The sequence below is a fragment of the Gadus morhua genome, chromosome 19, assembly GCF_902167405.1.
Source record: "Gadus morhua chromosome 19, gadMor3.0, whole genome shotgun sequence".
NCBI classification, from domain to species: Eukaryota; Metazoa; Chordata; class Actinopteri; order Gadiformes; family Gadidae; genus Gadus; species Gadus morhua.
Window position 1 is genome coordinate 20,445,285 of NC_044066.1, and position 18,203 is coordinate 20,463,487.

The 18,203-nt window shown below is 48.5% G+C and overlaps 1 protein-coding gene across 1 annotated transcript in view; it reads left to right on the forward strand.

The window, feature by feature from the left end:
• The window catches only part of ccdc146 (coiled-coil domain containing 146), a 62,733-nt gene extending 44,952 nt beyond the window's left edge, over positions 1 to 17,781 (forward strand). The window contains exons 18-23 of the mRNA XM_030341468.1: positions 222 to 450; positions 10,423 to 10,554; positions 11,772 to 11,909; positions 12,488 to 12,613; positions 15,004 to 15,126; positions 17,526 to 17,781. Coding sequence (XP_030197328.1) covers positions 222 to 450; positions 10,423 to 10,554; positions 11,772 to 11,909; positions 12,488 to 12,613; positions 15,004 to 15,126; positions 17,526 to 17,726 — 949 coding nt within the window. The 3' untranslated portion in view covers positions 17,727 to 17,781. The remainder of the gene's footprint in view (positions 1 to 221; positions 451 to 10,422; positions 10,555 to 11,771; positions 11,910 to 12,487; positions 12,614 to 15,003; positions 15,127 to 17,525) is intronic.
• The last annotated feature ends 422 nt before the right edge of the window (positions 17,782 to 18,203 follow it).

The following is an 18,203-nucleotide window of genomic DNA, read 5'->3' on the forward strand; positions in this document are numbered from 1 at the left end:
TGTGTGTGTGTGTGTGTGTGCATGTGTCCGTGTCCATGTGTGTCTCCATATGTGTATGTGTGCGCGCGCGCGTGTGTGCGTGTGTGTGAATGCGCATGTGTGTGCGTTTGTGTCCACCTGTGTGCGTGTGCATGTGCGTGCGCATATGTGTGCGTTTGTGTCCCTGTGTGTCTCCATGTGTGTGTGTGTGTGTGCGTGCACGCGGCCGTGCGCGCCCGCAGCAGCCTCCAGCTGCTGGAGTGCGAGGCGGAGGGCAGCCTGCTGCAGCAGGGCGCCCGGGGGCGGGCAGCGGCGCTGGACGCCGGCGGCGCCACCCTGGACGCCCTGGAGGAGCACGCCCGGACGCTGAGGGTGGACGCGGCCGAAGAGCGCCGCTGCCTCGCCCTGGAGACGGGCCGCGCCGCCCAGGCCCGCGTCGTGGAGGCCGAGTTCGCCGCGCTGTGGACCGAGGTACGGTGTGGCGGACCTGTGTGTGTGTGTGTGTGTGTGTGTGTGTGTGTGTGTGTGTGTGTGTGCTGATGTTTATGTATGTGTGTGAGTGTGTCGGGGGGGCTGGGGGGGAGAGTGTTGTGTGTGTCGGTGCGTTTATGTTTATTATTTGTGTGTGTGTGCCAAGCGGGGGGGCTTGTTTGTTTGTTTGTGTGTGTGTGTGTGTGTGTGTGTGTGTGTGTGTGTGTCGGTGCGCTGATGGTCATATATGTGTGCGGGCGGGGGGGCGTGTGTATGTGTATGTGTGTTTGGGGGGGGAGGCGTTGTATGCGTGTGTGTTGATGTAAATCTATGTGTGTGTGTGGGGGGATTCATGTGTGTGTATGTATGTTTGTGTATGAGGGTGTACGTTGATGTTCATATGTGTGTGTGCGTGTTTGCTTGAAGCCTCAAGCACACTTCTGCATCAGAACAGACGGGCTGGCATTATTAGTTGAGAAGGGACCCCATGGGTTTTGTGTACCATGTATCTCTAGGAAAAGTGAGTAAACAAAGGTATTGACCAAAAGTGAATATTTGTTCTCGATTCTTTTGTTACGTTGCCCCAAATCGCTGACCTATAATCCAACTTGTTTATTATACGAAAACATTTAAAAGAAATATGTGTCTTTTTTTTATATGAAAGAAAATACTGTCACACTTTACAATAAGGGCACATTAATTAACCATTAATTAATTACCGTTAGGACACGCAGTGTTAAGCTTTGTAATAAATCATCAGCATAGGGTTGAGGCTCATGTCTAGTTTTACATTATTAAACTAGACATGTCGCCCGCTATGCATTTTATGAAGAAAATGCGTGTGGTTGCGTGAGCCAAGTCATCGTGTGCGCAATGTTCTGTGAGCATGCTGACCTGCTATTTCTAGCGAGGCTAATGAGCGAGGAGGCCGAGTTTCAAGTCCATGGGCCGCTCTGGACGGACTCGTGATTGATTGAACAACGAGGCTTATCGTTTCTTGTCGGATCGTGAGTGATAGCGCCCCCTGTCAACATAGAGGTACTTCACTTTATCGTTTCTATATCGTGTACCAACTTTGAAAGCTCTATGTTGTTCACGCTAATGCTAATCACTGCATTAGCTAATTATTATTCATTAATGGATCATTAAGGGTCCCTTAATATACAGTGTAACTGAAACGGGGGGGGGGGGGGGGGGGGGGAGGGGTTCCGGGGGACAGATGATGGATAGCGAGGGCTCACTCTCCCCGCCGTAGCGCTCCGGGAGGCGCGTTATCAACATTCCTCACCGCACTCCCCCTCACTCAACCTAACAGCATGCAGAGTAGATCATATTTAATGCACTACGCTGTCAGCCACAGCCTCCTCTGATACCACACGCACGCTGCCGAACACGGACGGCTGGGGAGGCTAACCCCTAGCCCTGGCACTGTTATGACCGTGGGATTATAAAAGCACAGTTTGCTGGGTGTTATCAAACCGTGGTGTGGGAGAAAATGTGGCAAAGTGTTGTTGATATTGGCAGTCGTGCGTCACATGTAGATCTGTGTTGGGGAAACACCTGTCTTCCTCTTTCTGTCATGAAAACGCACACACACACACACACACACACACACACACACACACACACACACACACACACACACACACAAACACACACACACACACACACACAAACAAACACACACACAAACACACACACACACACACACACACACACACACACACATACATAGTGCTTTCTTAATATGATTCATCCTTTACTCATATCTGCCTCCCCACATCCTTGTATAAACACATTTCTAAATTCACATTCTTGCATCAGAAATGTATTACATTTTGTGTGTGTTTGTGTGTGTGTGTGTGTGTGTGTGTGTGTGTGTGTGTGTGTGTGTGTGTGTGTGTGTGTGTGTGTGTGTGTGTGTGTGTGTGTGTGTGTGTGTGTGTGTGGGGGGGGGTTTGTGTGAGGGTGTTTATTTTCCAGCTACACCTGCAGTTCATCATCACACGATAGAGCCTTCATTTGTGTGTCTGAGTGCAACAACACCACCGCACAACGTTTCCCTGTACAACTAGTGTAGTGCACTAGACAGGCCTGACCTTATTACACTGTATTAATGAAAGAGAACGAGAGAGGCATGGATGAGGGAGAGAGGGAGAGAATAAGGAGAAGGGGGAGAGGGCAAGAGAGACATCGATGTGTGGAGAGAGGGGGAGAGAGAGATGTGGATGTGTGCAGAGGGAGTGGGGAGAGAAAGAGAGAGAAGGATGTGTGCAGAGAGTGAGATAGGGGGAGAGAAAGACATGGATGTGTGGAGAGGGAGAGAGAGAGAGAGGGATGGGTGTGTGGAGAGGGAGAGAGAGAGAGATATGAAGGGAGAGAGAGGGATGGATGTGCGTAGAGAGGGAGAGAAAGAGAGACATGGATTTGTGCACAGGGAGAGGGAGTGAGAGAGAGAGAGAGGGATGGAAGTGTGTAGAGAGGGAGAGAGCGAGCCCCTGGCCCGCTCGGTGTCTAGGGGCTGTGGGACCGGGTGTGTCTCTGTGCTGGATCAGAACCGCCGCGGTCATATCAACAACTGATTAGTGCACATGTTCCCTTGTCCGCTGGAACATCCTCACCCTCTCATGCGTCTGGAGGGGGAGACGCCCTCTGTTCTCCCACTCTGTTGTTTACCACTTCTTCTCTCGTCCCGTTGGGTTGTTCTTGGCTTTCCAGCATTTTTTATTTATTATGTACTTGGTTTATTTTTCCGCTTGGTATAATTGGGGGCCCAGTCTTTTTTGTAAGTACGTACTATGTTTTTTGAATCCGTGTTTTTCTGAACTCGGTATTAGTAGATGGACTTTTACAAAGTAAATTTGTTTTTGATCGAAGAGGTAGATCTTTTCGTCAAAACAACAACCAGTGACTACTGTTGTTCATGCTGTATGAAGTTAGAACAACACTCATCGCTATACAGACCAATACACAGTATTTATACTCACCCAGGCCACGTTTCAGTCCCTGAGACTTCCTTACGTTGTTTTCCACCTTCCCTTGATCCCTTTTTCCTTCCATTGGCTCCATCTCTCCCTCTGGATAGACTCTGCAGTAAAACGGGACCCTTTCATGCAGTGCATTAAACACTGCCCTTGTAGTGTTTGTTTTTAGTACATTCTGTAAATCCAGTTAGATCAAGAGTTTACAACGACCAACACTATTCATCCATCCTTCTTGTACCCATCCATCCATACATCAATCCATTATTATGTCATCATCCCTCCATCCATCCATCCATCCATCCATTCATCCCTCCATTCCTTCATTCATTCATCCATCCATCCATCTTGTACCCATCCATCAACTAACCATTCATCCATCATGTTCCCATTCCTCAATCTATCTTGTACCTACCCATCCATCATATAACCATCCAGATATGTATCCGCCTGGCATTTTACCTTCCAGAGTCATCTGCCTTTTTCACACACACGCAGACACACACACACACACACGCACGCACGCACGCACGCACGCACGCACACACGCATGCACGCGCGCAGTTTTACAAATATCTCCAGCGAGGCAGAGACAGTGATCCTGCGAGATACGATGATGACATTTTGCTACGGGCTCCGTTCGTTTCCTCTGCAGACCCGCACTCCCTTCCACCCTATCCCCCCCTATCCCTTCCTCTCCCTTCCCCCCTCACACCACCGACACCACCCCGTCAACTCAGCCTCCATGACCATTCATCATCACCCTCCCAGCATCTCGGTCTTCATTTCAACCTAGATTCCTCCTCCTCCTCCTCCTCCTCCTCCTCCTCTGTCTATTTGCAGTCTTAAACAACCACGTTCTCCCGATGGGACGTTGTTGTAGCAGAGATAGATTTCCTGGCCGACCTGATTGGAGTTCGACGTGCCTCTCTGAGGTGTTTCATCGGGGCTCCGAGGACTTTTAATTGGTCACAAATAAAGAGTGTGATGAGGCGGCCGAGGCCGGCGCCCCGCTCCGTCGTACCGCCCGGCTCCGGGTTTACCGCCAGCCCGTTTATGAGCTGCTGCTGCTGCTGCTGCCGGAGCACACAGCGCTCCTCAGGGAGGGGGGGGGGGGGGGGGGGGCACTCACACACATAGACGAGGAAACATAGACACACAGACACACGGCCACACACACACACACGGTCATAGAGACACAGATACATACAGATACATGAACACACACACACACACATAGATACAGATGGATAAAAACAGACACACACGCATACACAAGCATACATGCATACATAGATACATACATACATACATACATACATACAAAGATACCCACATACAAATGGAGTGAAATCAATTCGATCCAGTCCAGATGCACAGAGCAATACACCCATGCATGCATTCACACACACACACACACACACACACACACACACACACACACACACACACACACACACACACACACACACACACACACACACACACATTATGCGTGTGCACACTGTCAATCATGCATAGCTGTCCATGCGAATGCATCAGTCCTCAATAATGAGACCCAAGGTAGTTAAAATGCAGAGAGGCGCATGTGTGTGTGCAGGCCGACACACTCTGGGACAGATGAGTGGCAGTGCGGCACGGTGTGGGTGGCCCCCGCGAGTGTCACTCTGTGTTAACATGTCAGGCCTAACTTTTCCGGGACTCATTAACACGGTTGGGCAATCCAACCCGAACGGGGACAGCCACGGAACATACGTTTTGGGAGAATAGCGGGGACTCGGCAGGTCCTCCACAACGCTGGAGTCAGACGCCAGTGGCGGGAAGGCGGGAGCTGTCAGTCAAGGCACAGACGGAGAGAAGGACAGATGAGTTAGATGGGCTGAAGATAGAAAGGATTACACGGCCGTGATTGAATGACAAAGCTAACGACAGACCTTAAACCTAAAAGGATAACAAAAAAAAGTCCTTGCTGTCCTTTGGGTTTCTCGCTACTTACATTATGCCCCCCCCCCCCCCCGCCTTCTTACTGGACAGGCTTCCACCTGAAGTAACAGGCCAATCAGACGTCACTTCAAAGAGATTGGATAGTGGGGTGGGGGGGAGGGTTGAGGCAGCTAGCTAACCGCCTGGGACGCGCATGCTATTACGGAAAGTGCTACTCGACCAGACAGCAAGAGCTAAAGCGATGCGACAGGGCGGACCGCCACGATGGCAGCCGGTGTAAGTTTGAGACATTCCGCGTTCGTCTGAAAAGGTCGGCGCGATCATATCGGGGGCCGTGTGCGGTTTGTTGTCATTTCCCCCTTTTGTTGCGGTCGCTCCATATCGCATCAAGCGCACATTGACGAGAATGGAAGTGGAGTCATGTAAATGTGAAATAGGTGTGTGTGTGTGTGTGTGTGTGTGTGTGTGTGTGTGTGTGTGTGTGTGTGTGTGTGTGTGTGTGTGTGTGTGTGTGGCGCCGGCATACCTGTTATACGACGGCTGGGATCCCTTGAGAACAGACGCATACGGCCATCTCCGTGACTATCAAGCAGTCTAACTGACAAACGGGGGAAGAAGTTATGAGGTGCAAATAGATGCAGACGCAGACAGCGATGAAACAGAAAGTGAAAGTGAAGTTAAGAGAGAGGGACAGACAGGGAAGGGCATGGGGTCGGGGCAGAGGGAGAGAAAGTGCAGAGAATTATTGATGATTATTAATGCACAAAGAAAAAGTCACAGAAGAGATGGAAGATGGGAGATAACGGTTTCACAAAGGACAAAGAAGCAGTGAATGAGAGAAGAGTGAAGATGCAAAGACGAACAGAGAGAGCGAGAAAGAGCCACAGAGAGCAAGGCTGAGAGAGAGAAAGCAAGCGAGAGAGAACAAGGGAGAGAGAGAGAGAGAGGGCGAGAGAAAGACAGCTGACATAAAGAGGAGCTTGACGTGGAGACGGATGAATACCCAGAGAAAGGGAACCAAGGAAGAAAGAGAGAACAAGAAAACAAAAAACACATACACATTACACACACAGGAGAGAGGGTGAGGGTGAAAGATGGATGGATTGGTCAGAGGAGAAGAGAGAGACATACAGTGGGCGAAGCGAGATTCACTGTAGTCCATCAATCACTACACTGTTTAAACGGCTCGGTCTGACCGCGTGCAAGCACATTCACATTTATCAGATCCAGAACAAGCAAACCCAGGTCCGGAGTCACACCCTCCACACACACACACACTCACGCACATACCATCTCATTCCATTCCTACTGAAATATCTTTACTGCATTATTCCTTTCTTTACTGGCCTTTATTTCTCTGGTCTCTCTCTGGTCTCTCTATCCCTCCGGTCTCTCTCTCTCTCTCTCTGGTCTCTTTCTCCTGTCTCTATCTGGTCCCTCTCTGGTCTCTCTCTGTCTGTGTCGGCCTCAACTTGTCGTTCTCTATGACCTCATTCGACTGCGTGGAGATGCGACACATCGATTAATATACAGTATATATCACCATGGCACATATCCAGGCCACAATATCCAAGACCTCTTATTGTATGGACGTTGAACATTGGAAATCAATACATTCTTGTTAAGTTCTTTGGAAGCAGTTTTGGAAAATAGTTAGGCTCTGCGCTGGCTGAAACCTAGACAAAAAAAAAGATTACATTGCAGTGCAGAGCTTTTCAGGAGACTGAGGTTGGTTGGGAGAAACTTACTGCGGAACTGAGCACAAATATGTTTTTTCAAGACAACTATTATGTTGTGCCTTACATTATCAGAGGAAGTGAAAATACCCTGTATAACCTCAGCCCATCTTACCCGAAGAAACGCCATTGTCCTCTGTTTCTCATTATTATTCCGATTTAGTTTTTTGTCAAGTCTATAGTATATCTTTTTCCGTTCAGCATCTAGTTGTCAATAGAAGCTGAATTCTATGCTGCATTCTTATGCTGGCTTCCAACACAAACAACAGCCACAAGGCATTATGGTCTTCACTTGTAAAGTGCTGTCTAGCCTTCACCTTTCATGTGGCCCTTTGCACATCATCTGTTGCGTGGAGATGGCAGCTGTGTCCGTCCAAGCGTCTCGACAACCAGCAATACAGTTGTAGCCTGCGATCGCTGACGGCCTTTCACGGCATGAACACTGATTTCATCACGTCCAAACCCTAATGGTAGTCATCATGCACGATTCGTTGCCATTCTCCTCTACAATTAATCAAACTTACATGGACAGGAATATATTACCACATTAAGTCTTTGAATGGTACAATTAGACGAGCAGTCGGGTAGAACTTTAGATTTTCTCTTCCTTTCTTCGGGGCCGCTAAGTGAGCTGAGGCACGGTTACACACGCTACGTTTAACGCAGCCGGTCATGTGACTGACGGGGCAAAGCATCCTCTTCCTCCTCCATCTTGACCCCCTCTCTGTTGTCCCCGGCAACCGGAAGGGGGATCAAATGGTGTCCATAATAGGGAGAGGGAGAGCGGGGAATCTTCGCTTTGTTCCACGCCAGGCTAATGTTTGTTATTTTAATGTCCACTGACCCATGGGTGGGGTCAGTGGACTCCCCCCCCCCCCCCCCCACAAGCCCATCATCCATGCATGCTTGGATGATAGGGGGGAAGGGGATGGATGTTTGGTCAAGCCTGATCATGCAGGGTCAGACCTTCTGTCTCCACTTCTATTATCTGTTCCGGTTCTCGTTACTTCTTTGGCATCTTGATCTTTTCTTCAATGGTTTCCGACTCTGTGGACGTCCTGAGAAGTTGCCTCAGTTGTGCTTTTTTAAAGTGCCGTCCCTCTTCCTCAACAAACCAGAAAGACGAACAGCAACAACCAAGCTATCAACCAACCTTGTTGGGGCCTTTCTAGCCGAAGTCCGGGAATTGTAGCGATCAACGCCAAAAAGTTTTTTTCCGCCGTTTGATCGCTACAATTCCCAGTCGGTTTAAGCGATGGGCGCCATTCATCTTATTATCGTCGATCGCTAAACGGCGGAAAAAAAAGTAGGATTTTCACGGGAACTTAAGCGGCCCCCCGGGATCACCCAGGTGAAGCTTTGATCGCTCATCAGGTCAATCTGCATGGTCGCACCCTCAGCCCCCCACATCCTGGGATAGGAAGCCAGGAGTGAGGATCCTGTTGGAGTGACTTGCTTTCTGGAATGTGTGTATGTGTGTGTGTGTGTGTGTGTGTGTGTGTGTGTGTGTGTGTGTGTGTGTGTGTGTGTGTGTGTGTGTGTGTGTGTGTGTGTGTGTGTGTGTGTGTGTGTGTGTGTGTGTGTGTGGTCGTCAAGGTGCACACTTGAACCGGGGAGTGTGTCAGACTGTGTGTGTGTGTGTGTGTGTGTGTGTGTGTGTGTGTGTGTGTGTGTGTGTGTGTGTGTGTGTGTGTGTGTGTGTGTGTGTGTGTGTGTGTGTCAGTGGTCTTCAAGGTGCACTGATACTTCAACCGGGAAGTGTGTCAGATTGGGTGCGGGTGTGTATGTGTGTGTGTGTGTGTGTAAGTCAGTGTGTGTGTGTGTGTGTGTGTGTGTAAGTCAGTGTGTGTGCGTCAGCGGTCTTCAAGGTACTTCAACTTGGAAGTGTGTCAGACTTTCTGTCTTCAGTCAGCTTAAAACCATCCAGTCCTTTTTTCTCTCTTCCTTTCCTCTTCAAGCCGGTCTCCGCTCCATCTGGTCAGGGAAGCAGGATTAAGACCGGATTGAGCCAAAAAATAAGATGATATCTAAAGTTTGATCTGCTGAACTGGCTCGCGGTTCTCAGCATTGGTCAACTCAATTCCAATGCTTTTTAGTCTTTCTTTCTTTTTAATCTTTCCTAATTTCTTCCATCCTTTTTTCCCCTTGTTTGATCTTTCCTTGTCTTCTTCCTTCCTGCTCTTCTTTCTTGGCTTATTTCCTTCCGTCCTCCCTCCCTCCTTCCATTCTCTTAACTCTTCTTCCCTGCCGTCCTTTCTTCCGTCCTCTCTCCCTCTCTCTCTCTCTCCCTCCATCCCTTTCTCCTTCATCCCTTCTATTACCTCTTCCTCCCTCCCTCCCTCCATTTCTCTTTCATCCCTCTCTCTTAACCCCCCCCTCCTTCCCCCTCTCCTCTTCCGGTGGTCTGAGCAGTCGGTGGTAGAGAGTGCCGGGAGGCTATTCCACGCTGCCCTCTGTGAACATGTTTTTCTGCAGCTTTCCTCCTTATCTCCCTCCCCTCAGCCTCTCCATACGCGCCCAGAGTGAGCCACTGGCTACCCTAAATGGGCAGCGAGACCCCAGAAATGTCTCTATAAGCGCTTTTTTGTGTTTATTTATTTCTTTCCTGTGGATTCCCGGTCGGTGCCTTTCTCTTTTCTTGGCATGGAGAGCTCTGAAAAGGCAGCTCCCCTCCATACTGAGGATTGTCGTACTGTGTTGTTGTGAGGAGACCTTGAAAATGTGAACTTCAAATGTGTTTGCGGGGATTGGGCTCCCATGTCTGCCATTTCGGTGTCTCGGTGTTCACCTCTGGTGGCTGTGTGTGTCATTATGGGACCATAGTGGTGAGACACACAGAAGAACCGGGGATCGTCTCGGTCCGGGTGTGTGCGTGTGCGTGTGCGTGTGTGTGTGTGTGTGTTTGTGCATGCTTGTGCATCTTTATGCTTCTGCGCCCCAAACCCTGTGTGTGTGTGTGTCTGTGTGTGGTGTGTGTGTCTGTGTGTGTGAGCATGTGTGTGTCTGTATGTACGGTGTGCATGTGTAGTGGCGACTATGTGTGGGTGTGTGTGTGTGTCTGCGTCTGCCTTCTTGTGTGTGGGTGTGTGTGCTTGCATGTGTGTGTGTGAACGTAGGGGCCGCCTGTCTGTGCACGCGTGCATGTGTCTGTGTGCGTGTGTGTGTGTGTGTGTGTGTGTGTGTGTGTGTGTGTGTGTGTGTGTGTGTGTCTGTGTGTGTGTCTGTGTGTGTGTGTGTGTGTGTGTGTGTGTGTGTGTGTGTGTGTGTGTGTGTGACGTGTAACCCCTGGCCCTCTCTCTCTGCTGGGTCAGCTGCTGAAGGCCCGGGCCCAGACCTCAGTGCTGGCTGAGGAGCTGAGCCTCAGCGGAGACCCCTCCTCCGTGTTCAAGGAGCTACTGGGGCCCCCGGCTCCGGGGCCCGAGCTGATAGAGAAGGCCCAACACGTAAGCACAGCATGTGACCCACACTGGGGGGGGGGGGAGGGCAGCGCAACGACACATATAAAGGGAGACAGTGAAGTTAGTTTCTTTCTCTCAGGCCCCGTTTACACGAGGACGCTTGCGGGTAAAAGCGACAAAATATTTTATCGGAAGTGCCTTTCGTTGAGACGGTGACGGCGTTTTTGGGGCATGAAAACGCATAAATCTGAAACCACCCTCCAGAGTGGAAAAGTTAAATACGCTCCGCCGTAGCGTTTCCGTCTAAACGGCCAAGACGCAAAACACTGCTCAGATCTGCTCACGTCATGTACGAGTTTACGTCACATACATGTGCCAGTACAAGGAAATAAACAAACATGTCAGATCATTTCCATGCGTCGGACCTTCAAGCTGCTTTGGCAGCTCTAACAAGCGTACAGGAGACTTTCCACGAAACGTAAGGATATGTACAGATAGTATTACTGAACAGAGAAGGATCTTTTTGGTTTTTGCGGCACGGATAAGAGAAGAAGGAAGATTCTACGCATGCGCTCAGACATGACGGTGTTGTGTGATAGTGTATCGCAGCACCACCTAGCCGCCTGGCATGCATACCCAATCGAATTCCACACACCTTTGCGTCACCGTATGCACGCAGATTTCCTCCCGAAAACGCTCGTCTAAACGCGGAATAAAAAGTGAAGGCGCGACGCCACTTTTGCGACTTCTGTTCAGACCGTCGTCGTGTAAACGTAGCCTCACTCTCTTTTGCGACTTCTGTTCAGACCGTCGTCGTGTAAACGTAGCCTCACTCTCTTTTACGTCGATCCACCCTTCATTGCGCCTCCTCCGCTTTTCTTTTGAAAATCCGCCTGTCTGATTCACTTCCTGCCCCCCCACCATACCGCCCTCAGCCATACCTGAATCGTAGAGATCATTTCAGAGGGAGATTTAAACGCTTACGGTTACACACAACTTCATTAAGGAAGCCGGACTTTGTTTCAAAGAAATTATGAAAGTCATTTTCGATAATAGAGAAAAAGGCACATTTTGTTTCTGTGTGTGTGTGTGACTCTGTGTGCGTTTGTGTGTGTACATGTATGTGTGTACTTGGGTGTGCGTGCGTGCGTGCCTGTTTGTGTGCGTGCGTGCGCTTGTGCGTGTACATTGGGTTTGCGTGCGTGCGTGCGTGCATGTGTGTGTGTATGCGTGTGTGTATGTATGTGTATGTGTGTGTGTAGTTGGAGGACCGTATAATGAAATGCGAGGAGCAGCTGATGGAGAAGGAGCTGCTCCTGGATCAGGTGACCAGGCTCTCTCAGCCAATCAGAGACCAGCTGGAGAACGGCCAACAGGAAAGGCTGCAGATGGCTAAGAAGGCAAGAGATAAAAAAGACAAAGTCACTCCTGCATACAGTACACTATACAAAGCATACAATGGTTTAAACATGCTGCGTGTCAAATGGTTCGACACGTACTTTCCTTAAACAAATAAACTAGTCATTTTTTTGTAATAAGCAGAAATACGAAGGTACCCGGGTCTCTCTCTCTCTCTCTCTCTCTCTCTCTCTGTCTCACCCTCTCTCTCTCTCCCCCTCCCTATCTCTTTCTTCCCCTCTTCCTCTCCCCCTTCCTCTCCCTCTCGCTCTCTCTCTGACACAAACACAAGCCGAGATCCAAATCCTCTTATGCACACCTAAAATAATCTTCCCAGGTGTCATCTTTGTATGTGTGTTTACCTCTTCACAAAAATAAAGCGAAACAGCGAGCAAGTTATTTTTCCCTTTTTTAATTGGACGCTGCTGACACATCTGGAGCAGAAGATATTTTTCATATCCCTACCGTTGTACCGCTAACACAGCTCCTGTGTTTACCCAACAACAGACAACCACGTTCGACCTGACCATCTGTGCATGTGCGTGTCTGTGTGTGTGTGTGTTTGTGTGTGCGTCTCCAGCTGAACTCACTTCGTTCCCAGAGCACTGGCACCAACCAGCGCCTGATGGCGGTGGCGGCAGAGCTGTCCATGAGGCAGGCCCAGGCCCTGGCCCTGGAGCAGGAGGTCAGGGAGAGGAAAGAGCAGGTCAGCACCCCGCCTGCTGCAGCACGCCGCCTTGAAGGGTTCTCAAAGGGCGGTCCGGGTGCCATAAGTGGCAGCTGGGCGACGGAGTGGGATGTAACCCGGGAGCCAGACGAATCTCGAAAGCTTGTGTTTGGTTTGCTCTGCAGATGAGGTCTGGCTCCCCTCCCATACAAAATTATTTCTGCCCGATACGAAATAGACCGACCAATCATAAGCGTTTATCAAATATAAGGCGGGGAAAATACGAGGTCTGTGCAGAGGAAAGCCATACAACAACAAAGATGGCTGCCGCTGATGTAGAACGATCTGTCGATTCCGCTTTGCCTGCTTATGTCGATTTTTTGTCACTCAGTTTTGGGTCAGCCGTTTTGTTGCCATGATTGGTTGTAGGTCTATCTAAATGCGTCCAGAGGCATTTTGGTCTGCACCTGTTGGGGACGCCCCTTGGAAATGGAAATTGAATAGAGGGGTTCCAGACTAATTTCAGTTTGCAATTCGTCTGGCGATGCCAGGCTAAGTGGAATGCATGATGGCCAAAATCAATTACTATTTTACATTTTTACTATTTGTTATGAAATTTTGCATCCATCTCTCCATCTCTCTAGGAGAGATGGATGCAAAGATGGTTAGTTATAGATATATATATAGCTGGATACATATATATATATATATATATATATATATATATATATATATATATATATATATATATATATATATATATATGTATATATATATATATATATATATACATATATATATATATATATTAGAGCTGTCAGTTAAACGCGTTATTAACGGTGTTAACGCAAACCAAATTTAACGGCGTTAAAAAAATTATCACGCGATTAACGTAATTATCTTATTAAAAAAAAAAAAAAAAAATTTTTTTTTTGGCTCAAAACAAAGAAGCAGTAGCCTGACTGCTATGTTCAAATGACATTTGTTCAAAGCAGTCGTTTATTTGCACTATAGGCTCTTTTTTTGTATCGTCCTGTTTTGATCAGTATATGCCAATGTTGTGGCATATAAGTACCTCGGGGTCTTGTTCGCGAGTGAGGGTAGTATGGAGCGTGAGATTGGCCGGAGAATCGGAGCAGCGGGGGCGGTATTGCGTTCGCTTGTTGTAACGAAAAGAGAGCTGAGCCGCAAGGCAAAGCTCTCGATCTACCGGTCAATCTTCGTTCCTATCCTCACCTATGGTCATGAGGGCTTGGTGATGAAAGGACGAGATCGCGGGTACAAGCGGCCGAGACGAAAGGACGAGATCGCGGGTACAAGCGGCCGAGATGAGTTTTCTCAGAAGGGTGGCTGGCGTCTCCCTTAGGGATAGGGTGAGAAGCTCAGCCATCCGTGAGGAACTCGGATTAGAGCCGCTGCTCCTTTACTTAGAAAGGAGTCAGCTGAGGTGGTTCGGGCATCTGGTAAGGATGCCCACTGGGCGCCTTCCTTGGGAGGTGTTTCAGGCACGTCCAGTGGGGAGGAGGCCTCGGGGAAGACCCAGGACTAGGTGGAGAGATTATATCTCAACACTGGCCTGGGAACACCTCGGGATCCCCCCGTCAGAGTTGGTTAATGTGGCCCGGGAAAGGGAAGTCTGGGGCCCCCTGCTTGAGCTGCTCCCCCCGCGACCCGACCCCGGATAAGCGGACGAAAATGAGATGATGATGAGATGAGATGCCAATGTTGTTATCAATAGAAAATCATTTGCACAAGGCAAGCCGATGCACTTCATCATGTTGATAAGAGAATTAAAATGAGAAGAATTATGGGACAAAAAAATCAAGGGATATTTAGCATAGAAAAATAATTTGCGATTAATCGCGATTAATAATAGTTACCTATGACATTAATGCGATTAATCACGATTAAATATTTTAATCGCTTGACAGCTCTAATATATATATATATATATATATATATATATATATATATATATATATATATATATATATATATATATATATATATCCACACACACACACACACACACACACACACACACACACACATATATATATATATATATATATATATATATATATATATATATATATATATATATTTGAAAAGGGGACTACTGTATTGATGAACAATATACATTACGAAATGTTGATCATCATACTTTTAAATCTCATGAAAAGGTTCCCCTGGTTGACACAATGGCATCCCAGATAACATCCTAGCTCAGCCCATTAGATACCATCCCTCTTCCCTGGCCTATTACAACCCATAATAATAATAGGGTTGTAATAGGCTATCGATGGCTGACGCATCGATAGCCGCGTAGCCGCGGCGGCTAGTATAGCATAGCGGCTAGCATAGCGTAGCGGCTAGCATGGTGCTAGCAGAGTGGTACCAGTGTGCTGACGGAGGCTGCACTGCGGCAGGTGGAGGAGTGTGAGCGCCGTCTGGCACAGGGTGTCTCCCCCGGCCTGGAGGTGGAGGAGGAGTGGAGGAGGCTGCTCAGGGACAGGAGGAGGAGGCAGAAGGAGGCGCAGGAGAGAGAGGAGGTGAACCGAACCCAGATACACATGCATGCATGCACGATCGTACACAGACCAACACACATCCTCCTATGCAAAGATATATATATGGACACGCGCGCACGCACGCACGCACGCACGCACGCATGCACGCACGCGCACGCGCACACGCACACGCACACACAGACTTACCTACTCAGAGGCAGGGTAATGAACAGGACAGCGGGTGAACACAATATATATACAAAGCCCCAGGTAGAGACAAAAATACAAAAAAAACACACACAAACACACTTTCTCAAACATATAAACACGCACACAGGAGACAACATGCACACAGAACACTTAAACGCCCCCGTGAACTTGAAACTGAGCAGGAATCTTTGGGGAATCCCTACCTCGACTGGAAAGTGGGGAATCACTACTTCCATCAGGGGACTTATGGTAAACGAGAGACTCACAACAAACACAAACCCACGCATTACAAAACACACACAAACAAACAAAACAGACACACACACACACACTGTTCCTACAGGGCCAAACTATATTAAAGATTGAACTGTAGACTTAGATACACACATACTTAGATACACAGATACTCATACATATACCCTACACAGAGCCCCCACACAAACACACACACTAATATACATACCCTACACACAGCCCTGACGCACACGCACACACAAACGCACAGGCACACATAAACACACACAAAACAATCCATGCAAGGACATGTGGATCATTTTGAGGCTGGGCTGATTTGTATTCAGCCTGTTAGTCATAAGAAAAACCTAGTCCCGTGTGGGCCACCGTACCTGACTCCTTAAACACACCACCATTTACACCAGAGCAGATACCAGGTTGTTGTTCTAACATTTAAAATGCACAAATGAGACCATGAGAGACACCGTAGGCTGCAAGAAGCAAGGACGGCAAATATAAAGTAGAAAAAAAAATTAGTAGAGAAATAAACCTATAACTATTTTGAAATGATGAATATGATATTATTATATACATCGTTCTATAATTTTTATGCAACGGTTGTCGGTGTAATCCTATCTTTCTCCCCTTTGGATTCCCTGGTAGCTATTCAGAGCGTTTTGTTTTGGTTCTCCTGAACTGGTCTTCATCTCATGACAGGGAACAAACGGTTCATGGGGAAGAAATTTGCCAAATTGCGGCGACGGTGAGAAAATGTGTTGTGGCTTTGAAGTTTGACGTCCGGTCGGGCGGAACAACTGCGTAGTTCGGTCGGAACGTTGGTTCAAGGGGAGGCTTTTGTGCTATGGTTTGTTTTCTTACGCTTTTCCGGTCAATCGTTAAAACATATACAGCCAATTTACCAGTAAAACCAAACAAACTTTCAATCCGAACAGACATGCGAATGCTATTTTGATGTTAACATTTATTTTTTAACGTTACCAAGAAATATCATAGCAAGAAAACAAACTACCCCCAATAGCATCTGACTCTTTTCCGAACTCTTGCTCCGAAGTATTTGGCTGAACCAGACTAGGATAGTCAGCAACAGGTGTGCCCTGCATACCTGTTGGAAACACCCTAGCCTTTAGCGCCTTTACAACGCAACTCGGGCGTGAAGGTTTCTCATTTGCGTGAGTTAAAGTCTCAGCTGTGAAATTCGGGTTCTGTCTCGGTTTTTCTCCTGGGATTGTGTCGGGAATGTGGGAATGTGTCTGCCGTGTGAGGCTCTGCATCGTTCTGCCCTAGGGCACGACCACAGCTTGTTGGTCCTGTGCATACCGTCCTTTCTATTCGATTAAACGACACATTAAACACACAAATGACTGTGGACCGTGAGTCTACCGAATCCCGGATAAAACCTGGTTTAATTAATGAACGCCGCGTTCTGAAACCCAAAATGTTTTTGGGGAACGTTGGTCAAAGCGGGAAATGAAGCTCTGTGAGAAGTAATGTCAGACGACAAGGTCACTGATGCAGACACACAGTGGTGACCTCATGTGAACTTGCTGTGGAAGAAAAACAAGAAGCTGCCTGAAGTTTGAGCTAATATTTTGTTTTAATCACTGATGAGCCTCCCACGATAACGTAATTAGCCAAACTCTAAAACCTGTGTGTGTGTGTGTGTGTGTGTGTGTGTGTGTGTGTGTGTGTGTGTGTGTGTGTGTGTGTGTGTGTGTGTGTGTGTGTGTGTGTGTGTGTGTGTGTGTCTACGCCCGCATGTGAGCGTCTTGGGTGTTGTCTGTGCATGGTAAGCGTGTGTGGGTGCGCATGTGTCTGTCTGTGTATTTGTGTGCGTGTCTGTGCACGTACGCTTGTGTGTGTGTGTGTGTGAGTTTTTTTGTGCACCTGTGTGTGTGTGTGCGTGCGTGCGTGTGTGTGTGTGTTTGAATGTGAATGTGAATGTGTATGTGCGTGTGCGTGCTTACCGGCGTCCCCAGCGTGAGGGAGAGGAGGCGTGGAACCAGCTGCCCGGCGGCGTGTTCACCACGGCCGAGCCGCGGCCCAACGCCTACATCCACAGCCAGGGCCGCCTGCCGCTGCCCAGACCCTACGGGGCCCCGGGGCCCTTCAAGCCCACGGAGCCCGGGGCCAACATGAGGCACATCCGCAAGCCCAGACTCAAGCCAATAGAGAAATAGAGGCAGACAGACGGACCGACGGACACACAGACCGACGGACTGACGGACGGACACACAGACAGACAGACAGACAGACAGACGGACGGACCGACAGACAGACAGACAGACAGACAGACAGACAGACAGACAGACAGACAGACAGACAGACAGACAGACAGACAGACAGACAGAAACACAGACACACAGACATACTGACTGACAGACAGATGGACACACAGACAGACAAGGGGAGATAGACCGGGAGAGACACACAGATGGACAGACACTGGGAAAGACAGACGGACAGGCCGACAGACACAGAGAGAGACACAGACAGAAGCAGAGACAGACAGAAAGACACAGAGACAGACAGACAGACAAAGAGACTCAGACAGACAGACAGACAGACAGACAGACAGACAGACAGACAGACAGACAGACAAAGAGACACAGACAGACAGACAGACAAAGAGACACAGACAGACAGACAGACAAAGA